The 22949-nt window shown below is 35.3% G+C and overlaps 1 protein-coding gene across 10 annotated transcripts in view; it reads right to left on the minus strand.

Moving 5' to 3' along the window:
- TBC1D5 (TBC1 domain family member 5) overlaps nt 1-22949 on the minus strand; it is a 315956-nt gene that overhangs the window by 167932 nt on the left and 125075 nt on the right. For all 10 annotated transcript variants that reach the window (XM_085568765.1, XM_077787232.2, XM_021538134.4 and 7 more), the window contains one exon: nt 17161-17296. In XM_085568765.1, coding sequence (XP_085424891.1) covers nt 17161-17260 — 100 coding nt within the window. In that variant the 5' untranslated portion in view covers nt 17261-17296. Of the gene's footprint in view, nt 1-17160; nt 17297-22949 lie in introns of those variants that run through there.

Below are 22949 nucleotides of genomic sequence, written 5' to 3' on the forward strand. Positions count from 1 at the left end.
AGGCTATTAATTCTTGGAATACATTATGCATCCAGAAGATCCGTAACTGAGAGAACCTAAAATGGAAACCTACATTTTCTGTAGATTTCTCCAAAGAAAAAACATGTCACCAAACAATATAAAAGAAGTAGTGAGCTAGAGCTTTAAAGTTGCCAATTTGAAATATGCCAAAGCATAATGAAAACACTAGATTTTAATCAAAATTCTTGTAAATCAACCTTTAGGCAATTTGGAGAGTACCAACTGTGCACTTTGCTGGTGCAAAAGCAGATGCGTGTTATGAATGACAGATCTAGAAAAATTTGAAGAGCAAAGGTATATATGCACTAGCAGTAAACTCTAGATAGACATCTAAGAGATGAAAGTTCACAGCTACATCAGAATATAAAAATATATCAAATTGACAGCAAGAATGACAAAACACTTCTATTTACTACAGTGCAAGGTGCTTTGTCAAACAACTATCACTTTGTTGTAGATATTGGGGGAAAAACTTCCCACAAAACATTTTTGCTAAAAAGTATGTAATCCATCACAGATTTCTGTTCCCCACCCTTGCCCTCCTGTGTGGAGGATGAGTAGTGTCAATCCCTACTGGCACATCAGAATGGAACTAAGGATGAAAGTAAAATGCACTTGAAGACATAAGAAATATGAGACTTCTAAAATGCAAATGAGACAAGTATGAGTAGATTTTTCCTGTGCCTAATGATTATAGAGAAGTTTTTCAAAAGTTTGATAATTTACACAATAATAGGAAAAAATATTTAGTAGTCAATTCTTCCCAACATTTACCTCAGTTCTCTAAAACAAAACATTTTTTAGCCAAAAAGAAAACAGTCTATGCAAGACAAAAACATCACCCAGCATTAGAGAGATTCAGCTTTTTGATTTTGCATTTTTTGGCCAAACACCACCTAAGGAAAATGTGAGAAGGCATTTCACATACGTAATTCATATTTAAACTCAAAAATAACCATCTGGAGATTAACAGAACAGTCCTGAGGGTCTAGAAATTAGAAAATATTATCCCTTTTCCTTCCATTTCACCTCAATTTAGGATATGGCTGAGATTTGCTTTATGACAAGCATAGTACCTCTCTGTCAAGCTGGAGAGGAGAAAAAGTTATGCACCAGAGATTTTGGCTCTTCAGTAGTAGAGCTCTGCATTCTCAGCAGGCTTCACACCGTTCCCCCCAACACGGCACCCAGGCAGCACAGAGCTCAAGTGACATGAAAGGAACGGGTCTGCACCAGGTCATTCAGCACATCCACAGCGAGGTGCTAGAGACCCTGGAGGAGGTGCTGAATTTTCCTGCATACCAGGGGAGTGAAATTCCATACAACAGCTGTCTTACTCAGGTACAGGCATTATTTGAAAAAGCACTCTATGCTGTTGTAAGACAGAGCAAGAAAGAATGTCTACGTCTGAACAAGGCTTCCATTTCCTGCCATTGGAATGACAGTGAATAAAGACGACGAAAATTACAGCATGTGAATACTGGTGTAATTACCGAATGGCTCCCCACATAATTATGCAAAACAAATCTATCCATAAGTTAATGCAGCCATTTTCTTTTTAAAACGGAATTTTCATGCCATCCATCAGTCACCCAAAAACATAAACCTTAGATGACTTAAGTACACAGAATTTACTCATTTTGGTCTGTAGTATAAGCAAAGCATGTAAGTAGAAATAAAGGTTTAATGAAACAAAATAACATACTCCACTAGGGAAAACATATTTTGCCCAAAGAAAAAACTAATGTAAATAAGTGGAGGCTTGACTATTTGATAAATATAGCCCCAAAGGTTATATGTTTACTGAAAGAATATAAATATTGTAGGTGATGTAGATTTTCTTTATTTGACTAGAAACATTAATTGCTTTCTAAATACAATAATATTCTTTCAAACTGTGGGATCTCATTTCTTTTACTGCAACAAGTAACCAATTACCTAACAAAAATGTTTATATTAATCACAATCACTCTATATTTTAGTTTTTATACCACAAATTTTATTTTTGCTTAGAACTGAACTCCCTCAGGCATTTTTTTTGTGCTAAGCGTTAATTTCTATTAGTGATAAAGTTCCCTTAAGCTTCTTTTAAAATCTACTGGACATGACCTCATAAAATTTAATGCCACTCATTAACCCCAAGCACTTAACTTTACATAGTAATGTCAGGCATCTGACTTTTCAGTGCATGAGAAATCCAAGTGGGAACCGTTTGAGAGATACAAATTACAAATTACTTGAGTAGTAGAAAGAGCTGCACTGAACAATATTAAAGGGTAAATCAAGACTTGAGCAAAAGTAGGGTTCTTGTGATGCCTTCTATCTAAAATTATAAAACATTTATACAAACAGGGGAGGCAGCAACGTGATTGTTTTGGCTTGTGAGAGGACTGAAATTCAGAGCTGAGACTGAACACCAGGTTTTTAGCACTGACTGAAGCAAATATGATGTGCAGTCATGTTTTCTCAGCTGTCCAGTAGCCTTCAGGCATTTGGGAGGAGCACAGGTTTTAGGGTCACCTTACATTCTGCAAAGAACACACACCAGTGAGACTGGGGTAAGCCAGAAGAAGCAGTTCCTTCAAAGTGCTCATCCCTTTTTTCCTGCAATAGCCTTGTCTAGGTTTAGCTTTAGAGTGTGGTTGTTCTTCTGATTTTGGTTATGTACCAAGAAAGCTCTCGGAGGGACAGCACTGTTTTTATTTTCCCCGAGATGCACAGATGGGTGATGTCTGCTTAACTCATTTAACCATATTTCCCAGTGGCTTCACACATGTTGGAGAAAATGTGGAAAATTCTAGAGGTGAATGAAAAAAAATACTTAACAACAATTTTCTGGCTTCTCTTGAACTATTCAAGGACATTTCTTTTGGGGAGTTGGAACTGAGTGACAGCCTGTAATGGCCCTGAGTGTAAAAAAAAAAGGCACATTGTTAAGAAAAAAAAAAAAAAGGTTTATTTTGTATTTCTGTTGGCTCAAGAGATATCTAGGCATCCTCTGTGAAAAAGGACAGTGCTATGCAGCTAGAAACATGGCCCATCAGAGTTCCTGATAGCAATCTGCTTATTCAGCTCTGTTATGAAAAGTCCCCTCCCCCAGACTGTACACAGGGTTTGCTTTTTCTTGGTGTCACAGGCTGTTACATCCTGGGTTAAGCAGTTGATGCCGTTGGAGCAGGGATCAGCTTAACATTTCTATACAAATTATACAAGGTAGCTATAAATTGCTTCATGAGAAGCCACGTGAGATTTGATGTGATGTCTCTAAGTGCTACAAGTTTATTTATTTTTCAGCAGCAAAAAGAGCCGGCTCTCAGAACTAAGCGGTAGCTCCTGAATTTACTGATCTTAACTGGGAAATATATTCTCTGCTACCCAATAAATCTAAACAGAAGGAAGCTGTTTTGCTGAAACTTTATCTCCACAGAAAGGTATCTCTGAGCGAAAGGTAGGAATGACAGAATTGAGGTTTTCACATGCAAACAACTGTGATCTCTGATACAAGCCCCAGCTCCAACTTCTCCGAATGACTATTTTAGCTATAAACCACCCAGAACCAAAATCTACAGTCAATACACACACCATACTATTGAAAATGGTTTTGCATCTTGCCTGCCACTGGTCTAAGATCACTTCAGCATAATTACAGCTTGATGCAACATCAGTAAGTGTGCATCAGTTGGAAAAGTTTTTATTGCCTAATAGCGGGGAATGGTAATAAAGCAGATGTACACCAGGCCACATGACAATGGCAACCAATTGGTCTGTATTTGGCAAAGCAAAGTATTAATGTTTTATAAACACAATGTATGTTATGCTTTTCTAACAACAGGGGTGTAAATCTCTGCACAGCATAAACACTTGTGCAGATCAACAGAGATACTGCTGTGATAGGTACTTTGAAGCTGCAGATAAGAGCTCAAGCTGTAAGATGCCAAAAAAATTGGAAGTTTGTAAAGAATCACTGCCAGACTCTTAAATGTAGTAGCACTTGTAGGACTTTCTGAAATATAAATAGTAATTACCTTCAATACAGAATGTATTTGCAAAAATAAATGTACCGGCGCATATACCAAAACTCACAACTCAGTTTTCTATTTGAGAACCAAACTTCAAAATCTGTAAATTGTGAGTAAAACAACCCCCAAAATAATCTTTTGCTCAACATCCCCTACCACGCAGTGCCCAAATCCATGGACACATGGGCACGCACATACACAACCGCTCCAATATCCATACGCAAACACGACAGTCTTAGTGTGAGGGCATCTACCCTGTAGACAATTCAATCAATCTCTCAAGTGACACTCACACGTGCCTGCACACACAAAAGCAGATGTGGCATTAAGATTTACAAAGTTATTGAAACTTTTAACAAGTAAAACGCATCTTTACTTAGCTACACCAGAATGAGGAATAAAGGGGTTTACATATGTTCCAATTCTAAACCTATCAATCAAACCCATGTTATTCCTTTGGGAGCTTATTTACATGCATATTTATCAGCCTCACATGCTAATTCCCTGCTGTTTTATGCCTGCGAGGCATGTTTATGAGTCATAATTGTTGATCTCATTTGATGTATTTCACTGAAGTAAGACATTATTCAGTTATGTGGCCTAATGTCAATGAATTACGATGACCTGATCTTCGAAATGCAACTTGCTCTTTAATTTTTATTAGAGCATTACTTATTCAGAAGAAGAAATACAGTAAAATGGAAGATCACATGTTTTTATAGCCATTTTACTTTAACATCTGATTTTTGAAACACTCTTCCCTACCTCTAGGCAAAGTTTTAAAAGTGTAATTCATAAACACCAAATGAAATTAATTTTTGCCTGAAATTAGTACACATTTCTCAGAGTGGGACCTTTTATAGATGTTCTTATTTTGTTTTAACCAGCCACAAGACTGGCCTTTGGAGCACTGGCATATGGTTTGCAAAAGAAAAACAACCAGACTCAATTCAAAGCCCTCAAATTGTTCTCTGTCTTAACTTCATAAAAACTGAAACCAGATAAGAGTTGCACCAACTGAGAAATGACTACTAAAGCAAGTTAAAAGTCCCACAACTGACCCATCATCTTTAATGCTAAGTGGTGTCAATTTATAAACAGAAAATCACTTGATCGTTGAAGTAAAGACCTAAAGAGGGAATAATTATGATGTGTACAAACTTCGCTCTTCACTGTGATGTGCCATTAATGGCTATTTCTAGGTGGCAAGCCAGAAATGGTGATAGTAAGCATCTACTCTGTAGGATCCAGTGTAAGTTGCTCTTTATACTAGGCTAATAGAAAATTACCACTGCACACATCACTTACCACATGATTTTCAGATGTCCCCACTTCCTATGTTAATATTCAGTATTGTTTTAATGCAATTATTATCAATTAAATATGTTAAAAAGTTTCCAAGTTGCTGCTCTGAGCTACAGCTTCAGCATGGAACAGAGTAATATGCAGGAAAATAAAACTATCTTTAGCTAAGCAATGCAAATTCAAAGTGCAGGCTAATTTTTCCATAAGAATTTCAAACTGAATATGACAGATATGAGTAAGTATCTTTGAAATCACAGAAAATCTGCATGTATCTTCCCAAATTTATAACATCCAGAGTACTGGATATACATTATACACAAATATAACATTAATTCCAAGACAAAAAATCCTCAGGATATTTTTCATGTCCAGAATTAAATCAGGCTTTATATGCTCTTTTTAAAAGTGAAGAGGAGCATTTAGTCCTGTGTTTACATGGCATTTTTCCAAATTAGAAGTTTGCTTCTGACAGGCATACATTACAAACCAGTTTTTCTAAAAAACCTAAAAATCTTCACTTGAACAAATAGTTATTCTAATGTCACAGTTACAAGGGTATAACTTTAGTTCATACAAATACCACAACTAAAACTATTGTATGTTGATCATAAATACAAATTTATAAAATACATTAAATTCTGCAGAAAAATGTCAATTCCATAACTTTTCAAACAGAATCTTTCACTTATTATTCAGTATGTTATTGTCACAAGAACCCCAAAACAGAGCTAGAGCTCTCCACAGTGTAAGCTCTAATTTACGGCCCTTCTTTCTTTCAAATTCAAATAAGCAAAAGACACAAACTCATCTGCCTAGGGTATTTTTATTTTATTTTAATTTTCTTTTTCTTTTTTTTTTTTTTTTTTTTTTAGTATAGCAACAATTAATGCTACACTTTTTCTGGCAATAAAATCTTCATCTTAGAAAGGGAATAATATTGTGGTGACCTCCCTGTAATAATTCAGAATGGAGCTTTGTGGGCTTTTGCAAAGAAGTATTTTCTCTCATGCTTCAATAAACAATATAACAATATTGGGTCACAGAAGTTTGGAGGTGGCCCTGTGGCTCCATATGCTTCTCTCCTCCATTAAGAAAACATCTGTTCTGGCCACCAGTCAGCAAATCAAATTTGATGAGAATTCATCTGTGTGCAAAGTAGAAATTCCCAGTAATGGACAGATTTATGTTGCATTGATCCACCCTTTAAATATTTCAAATTGTAAGTAACAAAACCAACATTGGAATCTTCCAAAATTACAACTAACATATAAAAAATGTTCCCCTTTATAATGAAATTCAAAACATTATCAGATCATTGCAAACATATTTTCACATGTATTACATGCTCTATCCCTCTAATTGTACTTAGTACTGAAACACTATACAGTTCATTTTTCCTAAGGTTAAATCATTGATTTCATTACCAAAAAAAAAAAAAAAAAAAAAAAAAAAAAAAAAAAAAAAAATTCCAATTTCTCAGAATAGAAGAATTATCACCACCATAAAAGCTTTATCTGGATGAAGTTTGTGCCTTTCAAATTTTAGGAAGATCAAGAATAATAATAATTTGTAATGGGATATGAAAATTTTAGTGGAGAAATTTATCATACAGACTACTTGCTAATATTTTGGTTATATGGTCTCAGTTGCACTAAACTGGATGGGATTTGTTTAAAAGTTTGAGCATAGTCTTCCTATCCCAGAGTTCATGCATTACTATCACTTTAGTATCCAAGCAAAAGATTTAACTGCCAGCTGTTTGTGCAGAAATAAGGTATTTAGAATTTATCACTAAAGGTGTAAAACACCTTTATTGATCATTGTGTCCAACCTTTGACTGAACACCACCACGTCAAGTAAACCACAGCACTGTTGTGCTTACTTTGATAAACTCCCGTGAGAAGTATTTTCCCTCTTCTTAAGATAGGACCTGGCAATACTAAGATACAAAACTATGAACTAAATAAGCATAAATAAATCAACTTTGACAATCAGTTCATTATGGTAGAGTAGTATTCCTTAGATTTGTAGCCAAATCATGTTTTAATAGTAACACCCATGCATATCTACACCATTTATCAATGGTTCGGGAATAGTTAAATATATTCAAAACATTTTAATTTTATTTAATTACTCAAAATACTGAAAAGGTGACAGTGACCTACGTCTTTTTAAATACTTTTCACTTCCATTACCTTTAATTGAAATTTCTAAGATGATATATGCTTATCTAAGTTTGTATATAAAACATGAAAAAGTTGTGTGTGTGTTCTGCACCAAAGTTACGCTTTCTTAGTTAATTAGCTACCTACCTCAAAAAAACTGCCTGAAAGACCTGAGGGATGGCATCATCATCTATGCAGTGTCCTGCACCTTGAATGATGTGGGTCAAGTTCCTAGCCCTGCTACAGACCTCTTGAATGAATAAGCCGTATCATTTCACCAGCTTCAAATTCCTTTTTGCATGAGAACACATAATCTGGCTGCTCTCCCTATGGTAGTTACGAGCATTAATTTCAGTGCTTCTTTGGTATATGACACCTTCTAAAAGGATGAGGTAAGTACACAGATGCAAAACAAACATCCTAAGTCTCACTTCCCTTTTCAAGCAGATCAAGCCAAGAAGCACAAATTGCATCACAACCTTGTATGGTTGTCGCAAATGGTGAAAGTGAGTCTCATTTGCTATATCCTTTTGTGTCATTTGTGCTGTGGTTGAAATGCTATAGTCACATGATTACTGATGTAATGAACTAAGCATGTAACATGAAGAAGAAACCGAACAAAGATACTTATGAATACCTATAAGATATTCTAGATCTGACAGAAGTGTTCAGTCTTGTCACAGAGTGTGTCTATGTACATCCATATAAATCTGAAGCCTGAAATAGAAACAAAACCCACTGATAGTTCACTTAAACAAAGTAAGATTTAAACACAAGCTGGCACACATGTCTGTGAAACGTGATGGTCCTTATCCAGTATTACTTAGATTTGAGCTAGTTTGCTATTTTGTTGACTGCAAAAAAAATAAGACAAAATCAGAAAAACTATCCATATTTCTCTCTGTCCCCCCATTTTAGCACTCATGTTTAGAGAGAAAGGTGTTCGCTTATTATCCTGTATATTTCACCTTTTTAAAATTATTGCGTATTTTATGTGAAAAATGAAGATTGGGACTGACTTCAAGAGTCAGTTATACGCATTCTGCCTTTGCATAGCCAAATCTTGACACCAAATGCTTAAAATCTGAACACTCCCAAAACAGGAACCCCAACTAACCACAACACAGTACCCTGGGGTAAATGACTGTTTCCCATAAAGGGCACTGATGGCTTGTTACCTTTGCAGCCAATTGGAACCTAGCCATTAATTTTAATAGGGTCAGGATCAGGCCCCTGACTTTTTTGACATCAAAGAAACATCTTTCACAGTCATGTTGTTATAAATAATTAAAGATGATTAGTAATAATAAGGTACTTTAACCAAAAAGGTAAACAGTGGAGACATTTATTATCAAAGTAAGAAAAGAAAATTAAAATAACCTCCAACACTTTTGTATGTGCAATTCATCAGGAAACGTAAAAGAACAAAAACAAATGTTGGCTCACTCCAGAGGTTCTTTGTCATCATTAATGTATTCAGGTTTTCACAGCTGAATTGCTGTACTTTGAAAAGATTTTCATGAAAGGAAACTCAAATTCAACATTTAAACAAAGCTGTCAGGTTACCAAGATTCGTATTTGCTTGTATGTCCAGAAAATGTTTTATCCTTTTTAAAAACCCGTTAGGTTAGAAGTATTATTATTCCTTTGCTCTCAATTTGTAAACAACAAAAAATAAGCTTTTGTTAAGCAGTGCACATTTATTTATTTATTTATTTGCTACTGCAAAGCTGAAACCAGCAGTTAGAAATATCTGTTCCAAAGAGGAGGTGAAACTACCTGGTACAGATATTTTACTTCATTACTAGTTCTGTTCCTCAAATTGATACAAATGGCCTCCTTCTGTTTCTGTCTGTCTGCTTGCCTGATCAGCGGAGCTAATTGTCAGAGCTGGGGAGATCTCCTATACCTAAACAGAAGATATGCAGTTTGTAACCTGCTTAATTTGCCTTATGTCCTGGATGGCCCTCAGTATGTTGTTCATTAAAGTATCAGCTGTTTCGGCTGTTGCAGTGGCAACCTAAGCATAGGCCTATTTTTCTTTGTTAAAAGGCCAGATTGTCAATAAATAATACACATCTTACCAGATAATTTATTACCACTTAAATATGACAGCACTTTATTTCTCTCCCCTTTCATGTGTCTTAGTTTTGCACGTCCAAAGAGGACCAGGGCAGGGTACCCTGGAGGCTGGGTACCATGGAGGCTGAAGAATAAGGATTATTAGCCAATCGAAAGACTAAAACTGAAGCTTTGCAGTATCACTTGAATGAAAGTAGGTTGAAATCTTCTCTTTTTAAAAAAAGGAACTCCAGGTCTTTATAAATGTCCACATACATGAAAGACAGGAAACATCCCATGTATAGTGACATATTTCTCTTATATAGAACAATCAATTTCTAATTCAATCAAATTTGTGACAGTTAAGCTCTTTAAAAATGTTTTAACATACATTTAATCTCAGATACAGGAATCTGTAACATCAGCTAGCTGCTTACAATTCATACACTGCTTTGTAAATTACAATCCTTGGTACGTCAGGACAGAAGTGAACCCAGACATTTAATTATTATCCTGTACCAATCATGCTGGCCTCAGCTAGAATTCTGATTTACTAGTCTTTCATTATACATACACAAGTACAATCAAACGTGTACAGTTCAATTTTTTTAAATTAAGAGAATCTGCCTTTTCCATATGTAGGAGATATAGCCATTTAACATAATTTGAACATTTCCTGGAAACACTTAATATGTGAGTTATTTATGGCCAGTAACCTTCATATTATATTTCTGTATAACGTCTGAGTAAAATATTCAAAAGAATGATTGTATTCTCATTGTTAGCTTATGTACAACTTTTTATAATTAACTAGTTTTAAACTACTTTTCATTACATTTACAGAGGTTGTATTAAAAAGAGTATTCTGTTTTATTTTGCTGTTCAATAGGTTACTATAGTTTAAATGGAAATTTCTTCTTGGTATTTTAAGGTTCTCTAAGCATGTAATGTTTATTAAAAAAATTAAATTTATTTTTCATTTAACTTGCATTCTTTCCTTTTCTACTACAAATATTATTATGCTACACATATAGTAGAAAGTTGATCTTTAACTTGGATTTGGGAAGAGCTAGGAAAAGAAACAGAAATGCTCAAATCAGCCTCTCCCAAAGTAGAGTCACAAGGAGTTGTAAGAAGAATGACATGAGGCTGACAAGTGATTTATGCCAGTATACAGGCAGAGTTGTACCTGGAAAGACCTGGAAACTTCCAGCTCAGATGACTAAACTGAGGCAGCATGGCAGTGTCCTTAGTGAGAATGGTCTTGTTTTCATATAATGATTTAGAGTGAAACTTCCAAAATTAATATTTTAAAAATTTCACTTAGATCAAGAGAAGTCGTGGCTGCCCAGGAAGCTGTGGATGAGCCATCCCTAGAAGTGTTCAAGGCTGGGCTGGAGGGGCTCCTGAGCAACATAATTTGGGAAGCTTCCTGCCCATGGTCGGGGGGTTGGAACTGGATGGTCTTTAATTTTTCTTCCAACCCAAACCATTCCATGAACAGACATCACTGTCCAAAAGGTCATCTCTAGTATCTGCCATATCAACCACTGAAGGCTGTTTCCCTACATGATAGTTGTGCCAGTTACCCAAGCCACAGAATAACCTCCAAACTGGAGTTAATGCAATGTGTAACTCTTGTGAAGCCAAGAAATGCCCCATATGTACCAATACTAGAGAGGGCAATCCATTTCTTGAAGCTGGTATTTCACAAGCCCATAGCAAGTACTCACATTTGCTCCCATGGCTGAAGTAATTAAAAAAACTTCTGCAATTCCTACATACAAATTTGCAGTAAGGCACTGAAACCAAAGGGCACAAAATAAGCAAATTTCTAAGAGCATGTCAACACCTGTACAAATACAGTCTTTCAAGTAAAAATTAAATAAAAATTGTACTGTGTGATAGCTAAGATAGCTAGATTTTCAACTAAATATATTAAATATATGCATTTTTAAACAAGCATAGCTTCTTTGTTACCTGATCTTTTAATAAAAATGTCTAATACAGAAAAGAGGAAAATGAAGGGTTTTAGGGAAGCAGCTAGTGACAGCCTGAGTTAGCTCAAGATACACTGTGTTGCTCCAAAAGCCTTTGTCACTACAATCCTGTTGCAGCTCAATTAAAAGCAAGCTAAACAGCAGTTATTATTAATAAATGAATATTAAAATGTTTGTTATGTTAGCATATGGCGTTTGCAGATGTAAAAACCATTATTGCTTTTATTCATCCAATAGGAAAGAGACTGAGGATGGCCCCTTCTCCTCCATCATACCTGTCCCTTTAATGAGGAAGCCAAGCCCTGCAGGAGAAGCACCGAGGTTTTGATCAGGACCACTAGCAAGAACTGTACTGGTGGGGCACAGTGAAGACTTCTGGCTGAAGGGTAAAACTTCTCAGTGAAGGACACAGGGCTTTTTCAGGGCCTGGCAAACCACAGCGTGGAACCCCAAAGACATTAAGAAACAATCACAATCCTCAGCTCTTCTGTTCCAGTATAATGCAAAGAGGTTCTCTGTTTCAATCTTGTCTTTTTAATGAAAAGACACAGTAGCATGCATATTTAAAAGGAGTCTTAAAAACACAGTGCTATACTTCATGTACATGTTGCTCCCTGGAGAGAAGATGAAATAACACACATTATATGACACACATGACGTCATAAAATGTGCTATCAAAAATATTCGATTAGAAAATAGTAAATCTTCAACAACTCACTGTATTTGCATTCTCAATTGCTTTTGCCTAGGGAAGTACTTCTCACACAGAGAGGTGTAGACCTCTGTGTTTTTTTTCCTTTGAATGAACTGATCTCTAAAAATGGAGGTAAATAAATGCTATACAGTGAAATTCACATTAGCACCTCATACCTGGGTGAAGGGGGGTGTAAGAGGGAAAAACCCCTAACTTATAACACTGAATAGCTAATAACCAGCTAGAAGATAATATAATTTTCTGACAGCAAAAATTCACTTAACCCTGTAAGTAATGTCTAGAGCCAAAACAATCCCTGTGAATTACATTCAAGATCTGGGGAAATTATTTGATAAGACAAGCTTTGTCCAGAAAAGATGGCATTTACTTTATTATTTCATTACCCTCTGTTATCTACTTGTTTTCTGTATGACACTAATATAAACCAGGTATCTCAATTTTCACGTAAGGTATAGTTCTCCATGGAAATACTTTCTAGTAATCAGGACTGTGATGTTAACATCAGAAAAGCACAATTGTCCAAACACAAGCAATGGAAACACACACAGTGTATGGCCAAAATGGAAATATGAATGCTCACTTATAATTTCTCCTATTTTTTTTCATGGCAGGTTTGAGAATCAGAAGGGATGCAATAGTAAGTATGAGGTGAGGAACTTATCTGGCTCAACTGGATTAATTTCAGTCACACACTCCAGTAGTTATCTTTGTCCTTCCAGCAACATCAGCCTTCTCTGTCCTCACCACCAACTATAGCCTTTACACATGAAATATATCCTGCCAAACGCCAAATCCAAAACACTCTGACCCATTAAAGGTTTCCCCTTTTCTTCTATTAAGAACAAAGAACACATTACATTTTTCTATGTGAAGTATGCGATTAAATAATAGCTTGTACACTAATTAAAGCAAATGTAATTGTGAGAACACACTGACATTGTTAAAGTAAATTACCCAATTTGTTAATAGTTTCATTTCAAGTGACCTTAATTGTATTAATTGTGATATTGAGCAAATTAAATTGAAGAGTATTAAATGCATTGTTCCAGTCTGTCCTTAGAGGATCAACTTTCTCATTATATCAATGAAATGGGAATACTACCTACCACATTCTTCAAAACTTGTGTTGGAATGTGGTGGACACTGTAACTTGGAGTAAAAATTTACAGCAGAAAGTTAACCTAGTTATTTCATTTCAATGTAACAGAAACCTCGAACATTTGGAAGTCAGTTTGTCAGACGCAATATGCAGGGAGAAGGTACAACAATAATGTTTCTGAAATTTCATTCAGGTCTCACAAAGTCTCTGCTGGAGATAGAGCAATTTCTCTTTGAAAGATCCCTGCTTCAGAGGAGATCGCACAAAACCATTGTTAGAATACAGTGAATAAAAGCATGATGATTCTTAGAAGAGAGAATGCAGCAGGATGTCATCAACCTACCATAGTCAAAATAAAACATAATAATGCACAGATACCTAGATGTGTGTAAATTAAAATACAACCAGACTCACAAGAAACAATCAAAAATTAAAATTTCTTAAAAGAACTAAAATCCTCCATTTGAAGTATTGAATTGCAAAAGTGAGAATCCCTGCCATAAATTTCTAATCAACTATTTAAAAATGCTATTTGAAAAAGCATATCTGAGTACTTATATGTTATGTACTTTTTTTTATCTTGAAAGAAAAATCAGACACAAGGAAAATAACACAGGTCAAATAAATCAACAGAAAAGGATAAAAATACCATCTTAACATATTTTTTGAAATGTTTTAAAGGGATAGAAAAAAGATCTTTACAGTTAAAGGCTTATTCTGAATGTTTCAAACTTGCAAAGAAGCACAATCTCATGGCTCATCGTAACTCAAGATTCAAAGTTTATCAGTTACATAAAATCTGGAGAGCTACCAACACCCAGACCTTTCTCCAAATGACACTTACCTCATCTGTAATGATCTATTTTCATTTGTTCAGCTAGGTAACTCTCTCATGCCTAGCATCTGCAACATTAATCCTTGCAGCTGTTCTTAGTGAACCATGTCTTACTCTTCTCAGGCCACTTCTCCAAAATCTCAAGAATGCTTTGAATTTTATGTCTACTCTCCATTGTGTCAACAGTCCTGTCCCAAATAAGCCATGTTTTCTCTCTATTCCTTCACTGAAATTTTAATAAAAGCACTAAATACTACTAGACAACATATTTCTGGAATCCTATCCAATATACCCTTTCAAGCTGACAGCAAATGAACAAAAAGCAGTCAATGCATACAGTTTTCCAAACAGCTATACTTAAGAGCAATCCATATTTTTGAGATTTCTTTAATTTTATGAAAACTGCGAGAGAATTTCATAACTCCAGCTGGACATGACATCTTCTGGTTCTCCATCAAATTTTGGTATCAACTGCACTTGCTAAAAATACAACACTTCATGCAGATTTACAAATCTGAGTAGATCAGCAACTAAATATTTCTTTTCAGCACCCTTATCAGTGCTGTCTTGTCTTCCAATCACCTAATCTCAGTAAAGTTTGCCTCCAAGGTAAGCATTCAGCCATGCTTCAAAAACACAATTCAGATGTCCTGATATTCTACAATATTGCACAGAACGTCTCCAGTGGACCACCAGTCCACTGTATTTCTGTGATTCATGATACAAAAAAAATTAAGATAGAGATTTTCACCAAGTTGATTCTGTATCACCCCTGAAACTTGAGGCTGCATTGAAAAACCTTGTCTTGACATACTTCTGTGAAGACAATGATGGATAGACTGCATGGACAGGAATAACTGTATACTTTGTTGACTGAAGAGCAAACACATGCTTTATTTAAAAAGAAACATTAAAACTTCAAAGACCTTTTCTGGATATATAAAGTTTCAAATTAAAATGCACTATGTGTTTCACAGCAAAAAAGGCTATGAAGATGAAATGGATGCTTTATATAAAATATTTACATAGATAGAACATAAAAAATGTACCATAGTTGGTAACCTTTATGACTTGGGGAACCATGTATTTACATATCTTTATCCTCGCATGTGCGTATGTGTGTGTTGTGTATATATTTTTAACAGTTGACAGCTGTTTTAGAGCATACAGAGATGCCAAGCTGAATGAGGGTCTTGATTACTTCAAGATTAGCTATCTAAAGTTTCTATTCATTTTAAGTGTTGTTAGTGCGAAGAGTCATTAGTCACTTCCTTGTCTCATAGAACATCAGCATACATTTACATTGTTAATGAACATTTGGGGTAAATGAATTAATGGCACTTTTAAACATCAATTCAATCCTAATAACTTTGTATGTCATAGAAATGTTAAGGTTGGGATAAAAATGAGAAACCTTTTCAGTCAAGGTAACTAATCGCTTCTGGGCACAATAAAGGGTAAAATTAACTAACAGTGTTTTTTTAACAGGGTGAAAATCTTGCTTTTTCTTGAAACAGAGTTGAAGGAATTATCACATTTTTTTTAAAGCAAATAGAAGTCAGAAGAAAATGTTTCTCTTTTTCTTGACTGGGGTAGACTAGAATCAAGCTGTTTTTCCTCTTGAAAATGGTTATTATTTTAGGTTATAGAAAAAAAGATTATTTTCAAGTTTCTAAAGTATGTACAAAAATGCATTTGGTTTATAAGGCTAAAACGGCTTCATATCGTTAAGATGTCAAATGTAATAGAAAAGAAAAACTAACCTAGAAAAGCTATTCAATTTAATCATCAGGTTTTAAAATACTTTTGCCATGATGTACATTGTCATTTTTGAACATTGAAGAAGCTTTGCAAACCAATGAAGGAACAGTGAAAAAATTAATTCAAAGGGACAATAAAGTTTTACCAATATATTTTGAAGCAAAACATCAGCTTCTTCTAAACAGAAGTAATAAACCTGACTGAGCAGAACTTGACATAGCTTTTTAATAAGCACTAGTAAACAGAGGATTTATAAACAGATACACCCACACAGAGTAGTTGATCTGGGTGAGGGACTTGGAAAATGTGACAAAGTTGTTTCAACTCTGTAATTTAAAATAAATTTTTTATTTTGCCCTCCTGGTACATGTGTTCAATGACTGGAAAATTACAGGTAGTTAAGGTGCCACTGTGTATAACTGAGTATTTGAGGAATGTTTTCATGACAAGGACGAGCTTTCTCATTAAGCTTATCACTTTCTTCAAACCAACTACACTGTCACTACTATCAAATGAGTAGAAAAGATGAGCAAAACAGACAAGCATTGCATAATCCAAGCAGTTTGTTCTCATTGTTCATCAGGGTCTTCCAAATACTGCATTTAAGTAATTTGCTTCAGGTTTTGTAGTAATTTCTACCTTTAGAGCCTATTCATTCTATTTCAGCTTTGAGATATTTTTCCAAATAATAACATAGGGGATTGAGTCAAACAAAAATCAGACTTTTTATTTGCATAATTTAATCCAAAATAACATACACTGAACTTTACTGCAGAACCAAAAAAAAAAAAAAAAAAAAAAGAAAGAAAATAAAAGTAATAAAAGAGGAAAACAAACAAGATCGTTAAACCAAAGCAGTGTAAGAGTCCATGCTTGAGAAAGTAACATAAAGTCATGCTCCATTTCAATATTCTTCTGCTGAAGTCACTGTTTGGTTTATGATTAAAAAAGGATGACAGTGCATTAAACATGTGGTTAATGCTTCTGTCTGTAATTGAAAGTTGACTTTTTGTGGTTTTCATTAGTGTCAGAGTGTTCCTCACATACGCTGAAATGTTCTTTAAGTTGCCCTGTTCAACTTCATTGATTGAATTAAACAAATTATGACACATGCAGTTATTATGACGCACTTATATAAGGTATAAACTCAAAAAAAAAAGTACAGAAATACTAACTCACCTTCCCCCGGCTTGTTCAAAAAACTCTGCAAGGGATCAATGCCTATTTCTTGTTCCTCTGTTTGCAAAGGGTGACTGGTTTCAGACACAGAATGATACATACTGGCAGTAGTAAATTTTAACTGATGAGTATTTATCTGGAGGGAAAAAAATCAGAGAAACAAACACTTCAGTATTCCTTCAACTATTTTTCAACCACATGAGTCAAGAACAAAAGTACTTAAAACCTCCCCTTATTTTCCAGGCACATCATCACCATTAGTTGTCTAATTAGCAGAACAATACTGTTTCCATTTGGACGTTGTAAATGTTGTATTATTTAGAGTCCAAACGAATTTTTATAGTTCCTACAAATATCATACTGCAAGTAAAAGTCCAAGCCTGAAAAGTCCAAGGAGAACTCATGCTAGTTCTTGGGCATGATGATTATAGAGCAAAACTGAGATAAGACCATCATCATCACTCTTCTGGACCCAAGACTTTTCATCCCAGAAAATCTTCTTTTTTTAACCACTTCTTTTTCAGAAATCATAGGTCCAATATAACATAACAGCAACACACACACAAAAAGAGAATGGATTAATACTGACTGGGATGATAGGTGAATTTGGTTTTATCAAGATTTATATTAATTTTTGTCTTGGTTCTTGCAAGAATTTGGTTTTGCAGTAAGTCAAGAGGTGAAATGGCCACAGCCCAGAGGTTTTTCTATACCATGTCATTTCTCTACCAGGGCAGGGAGAAGGGAGTTTTTTCTGGTCAAAGGAGTGGTTAGGTAATGCCCGCTCTAATTTGGAGGAAGTGGTTGGTTATTATCTGTTGTTGGAGTTTCTGCAGTGAACAAGAATGTTTCTTTTCTTGTCTTGTCATTAGTTTCTTTCTTTTCTTGTCATTAACATAATTGCTGTTACAGATCATTTTTCTTACCTTATTGCTGTTTCCAATAAATTGTTCTTATCTCAACCTGTGATCTTTAATATTGTGCCTCCAGTTCTCCTCTCCATTCCACTACAGGGAGGAGGGAGGGGAAAGGGGGAGTCAGCAAGCGAGCTGTGTGTGCCATACAATGGTTTCAGTGAAAACTTAACTGGAGAATACCATTCCTAAACCAGGACAGCTTTCTAGCAAGATGCTGTTAAGGAAGCATTTTAAGAAAAATAATCAACTAGCTGGTGAACATTTACAAAGACATCTTCCAAAAATGAAGACCAAAAGGGAAGTAATGGCAGAACTGAAACTTTAGGAAATAGGTGCTGCAGATTTATCATCATCAAATGACACTCACATCACTATCAAGCAACTCAACAAGAATTGTTTAGAAGTTCATTTTAGGAGTGCTAGAAGCTAATACTGGCTGCAAAAAATTAGAGGATGCCAATAAAAGGGTGAAAAGCAGATGATGTTATGATCTGTGCATAAGAAAGAGAAACGACCTTTCCAGTGCATTAACAGTGCAAGAGTACATTTATCAAGACTGCATTTTAGTCACTGTACAGCAATTTATTAACTCACAACACAAAAAAACCTAAGCCAGCTAAATAGGTCTGATTTGCCCAAGCCCGCTAAGTAGCTACCTACAACTGCCAGATGAGTTTTAAATATCACTTACTTTAACTGCTCTGTTTACAAGTATCATAACTTTCTAACAGCAAGAAAATTATATTTAGAAAGAAATATAAAAAGAGATACAGGAAAAGGTATGCATCTACACTTTCAGGACTGGCATATTAACACATTTGAAATCACTTCAATTATGCTTTTCCTTTGGTTCCTAGAAGGTATGGCATTGACCATGTAGGCTTTATGCCTGCAGTTTACTGTCAATAAATGGAGGGGATCTGGGATTTTTAAGACCTTTTTATAGTCTACACCTTCTTAATTTTCCTAGAAAGTTATGAGGAAAAGAAAACAAAACCCAGAAAACCCCTAAATAATAAACAAACCTAGATGGGCCACTATGAGGCAATTCCCTGAAACCAGTGCAACCAGGCTGTTTTCAAAAGTATGCTGTCTCAGGGGTTTATCCTTTATTTGCCCTGGTACCTGTGTTACTGTGGTGATGAAATTATCACACAATCTCTCACTTCTGTTTAGCTAGAAGAGAACATCTGAAGGCCTTAGGAACAAGGAGCCAGTAACTGAGGGAAGGTAGGACTTACACTTGAGCAGTGGTACACCTTTATGTCAAATTATTACAATCATAAAGTCGTAACAAAACACACCCCTAAACCACAGAATTGCCTTGAACAACTCTATACGAGGCTCAACAAAATGTGCTATGAATGTATGCATACCTCACGTGTTTCCTATGTAATTTTAAAAATGTGACAATGAAAACTGCATGAACGGTATCTTGAAGAAAAATATTTACAAACTTGTTAGCCCCTTAAATAGCATTTATCTGTAGTATTATGGCTGCAAAAATATAAAGAGATGTTTATAAATACATGATATTTTAAATAAATGAAAAATAATTTATTTAAAGAAAGAAAACAAAACCCCCACCAACTTTGCAGAAGTAATTTTTTTCTGCTGGAATTTTATTTGCTGCTCTTGTTCCTTTTGCTATACAGCTGTAAATATCTTTCCACTGATCAGTTGATTTTGTCTTCACTAAAATTATAAGCTTTTCAAACAGTGCTGCTTAAGTTTAACTTTTTATTTTTATGTTTCTTAAGAGATTGCTACACAATCTGACCAAGGCAGAACCCTGAGCGTCTTTCAAAATGAGAACCAGGCACAAAATGACCTTACCAACCATTTTAGTTTTAGCAGCCAACACTAAATTAAGACACAGTATATTTCAGACTTACACTGTCTTACATCCATAACATGTTATCAATTTAGCCCTAGTAAGTTTGCTCTTCTATGTCCTTTTCTTCTGTATCCACCTTCCTTTCTTTTTTTAAATACTCCCCGAATGCCATACCTTTACAATCTATATGCGCCATAATTTACTTTACAGACTGTTAGAGCAGCTTTAAACAGCTGAATAGATTTACTTTTGATATCTGCACAGTGATTTAATCAGTTATTTGTGTTTGTTTATGGACACATATGGTTAGAGTTAAAAAGTATCACTACCTATTAGTCTTCATTCCTTAGTCCAAGCAATTTTCTTCGCAGTTTTATACTGAAGTTCTTTTCTGCTCTTCTAACAAAGAGCAAAGGGAACTATTAAACAATTACAGTTACACTTGGGATCTTACTCTGAGACAGATTAATTCTTCACAGGTTTGTGGTTGATTTGTAATGGCCTATAACATATTGTTCATATTAAATAAGATAAAATTTAAAACCATTCTCAGTGTGAAACAATAAAAATGTTATAAACCCCTGAAATTCAATTACTGGATTACCAGACTTGATTCTGGCTAACCCTAACATCTCAGTGAAAGCACCTATTTGTACTTTTTTTTAACCTCCAAAGCTTAAGGGCTAAGGAACTCAAATACCAGCCATGCTTCCCACTACTGGGAGTTCGACTTTTCTGTAATATACATGAGAAAATAATTAAGACCATGTATGAAACGTTTATCTAGTCATTGAAATTAGCAGAAACATGAATCCACTCATGAGCCCAAGGAAAACGGAGGCATAGAGACTCTCTGGCTACTGACTATACGTAACAGGAGGAGCCCTCAAGTGCCACCAAGGACAGTGCCGCAGGTTTGCTCCTCACTGAGCAACACATGTGGGGTGAATCCAGGCTGCCTTCCAGTGAAGGCAGCTTGTCAGCACATCTGTTCTCAACAGAGACCAAAAATCCCCCAAGAGACAGGCTCACGGACTCCAACACAGAACTCCACTAGATATTAAAAGGGTTCTCTGGAGGTACCTGCTTATAGCACATCATCTCCTCTCCCACAGCCTCCTCTGTATTCCATAGGTGATAGAATACCAACTTGTTTTCATTAGGAAAAACCTAACTGATGTTTACTGACATCTACCTAACAACCTCCTTCTACACAGCAGAGATAAACTACTTGCTGCATTAGACAGTCTGATTTAACATACCTGTTCTAACTCAGAGAACTTTCTTTTTTCTCACTGGGTATTCACTCTTAGTGAGTACTTAGTACTTATTTGGAAGTTTGCTTGCTTCTTTTTTGGATGTGAGAAGGTTTATTCACCCAAGAGTTTACAAATATTTTGCCTTTCCTATTAGCTGCTCTAAGACATTATGTGATTTCTACCACCTTTAGCCATAAAGCAGTCTTATATAATCATGCCTTCATTAGCATTGCCATTCTGCCTGCATACAAAACTGTGAGTTTGGAATATTTAAACAAAATTACATTAAAAACATTCAAAACCAAAACCCACTTCTTCTCCAGACTGTCCACGGCAACAGCCTCAATTCAGCCACACTTCATCTTCTACTAATATGTGTAAGACATCTCTAGCTAGACAGAAATACAAGGCAAAGATGAAAGTCTAATTGAGATCTGTTTCTATCATTAGCTGTACTGCCAGTGAAGTACCCATCACTTTTAGACCAGAGCTGGGTGAAACATTGCAAAAACATGTACACAGAACTGAACAAGGCAGTAGACTAATCTGTAATAAAATTATAAGAAATGTTTGTATAATAATATTATTATAATTGATGTTAGAAGATGGAAAATTCAAAATAAAAACAAAATTTGTTGCATTCATTTAGCAGTGAGACTATTCACACACAAGTGGTAAGATTACCCTTATCTCAAAAATGTTGATAAATCAGTATTTCATAAACAAAACATAGCACAGTTGAACATGAATACTGTGCTTCATTTCATTTCATAAGACATTCACTAATGTCTTCACTTGCCACAGATACTGAATAAAAGTATTCAGTATTCAAATAAGCAGTTTATGGATGAAAAGCATTGTTTTAGAAATGGTGACTAAATTAGTTCCATCTAAAAAACCTAAACCCACCTAAAATGCTTCCCTTAATCATCACTGTTTATACAGACCTTGAAAAATTATTTACTCAAAGCACAAAACACACCAAAATATCAAAATGAATGCTTAAGAAGGGAAGTGTATTCATACTGTTCGGGCAAAATTAGAAAATATAATCAGTTTCAGCAAGGGTATTTTGAACATGTAACTGAGTAGGTGAAACAGAAATAGGCAAAGCTTGTACAACACCCATTTATCCTCTCTTCCCTTACCCACATGGTAAAATGTAAGGAGAGGAACTGCAGGCTTGGGGGAATACTCAGGATGAGGGCTGAAGAACTGCCCAAGTTTCAGCACTTACTCCACTCTTGCTCTCTGACATCCTCTTCTAAACAATCAAGCAACAGAACAAAACATTTTATACCTGAAGAAAGGTAAATAAGAACCCACTAAACTCTGAGGACAAAGCTAAACAATGCTGCTGAATCTTGGATATGCTAAAAACAAAAAATCAGTTTCCATCAGTACCAGCAAAGCTACTTAAATATCACATTTCTGAGACCTACTGAAGCGTACCAAAGTATTTAAATAATACTTTGCACTCATTCTATTAGACTGCATCAACCACCTTCTCCAAATTATCTTTGGGCCTTTATTTCATGCCATATCCAAAGTTTACCATTTTAATTACTTAAATTGATGACAAGTAGAGGAAATACTTGTTTAGCTAAGTGATAAATTAGCTGCCCTGTGAAGTCAAATTGATTAAAACGACCTCACTTAAAGCAAATGTCTGATGTGGTAATGGTCTTATGCATGTTTTGTTATGTTTGACAGCATCATGTTATGAGAGTTCACAACTCTGCCCCTCATTTGTGGCTTATGAAGTAATCAAGCATG

This window comes from Lonchura striata, chromosome 2 (assembly GCF_050655825.1).
Source record: "Lonchura striata isolate lonStrDom1 chromosome 2, ASM5065582v1, whole genome shotgun sequence".
In the NCBI taxonomy this organism is placed as follows: Eukaryota; Metazoa; Chordata; class Aves; order Passeriformes; family Estrildidae; genus Lonchura; species Lonchura striata.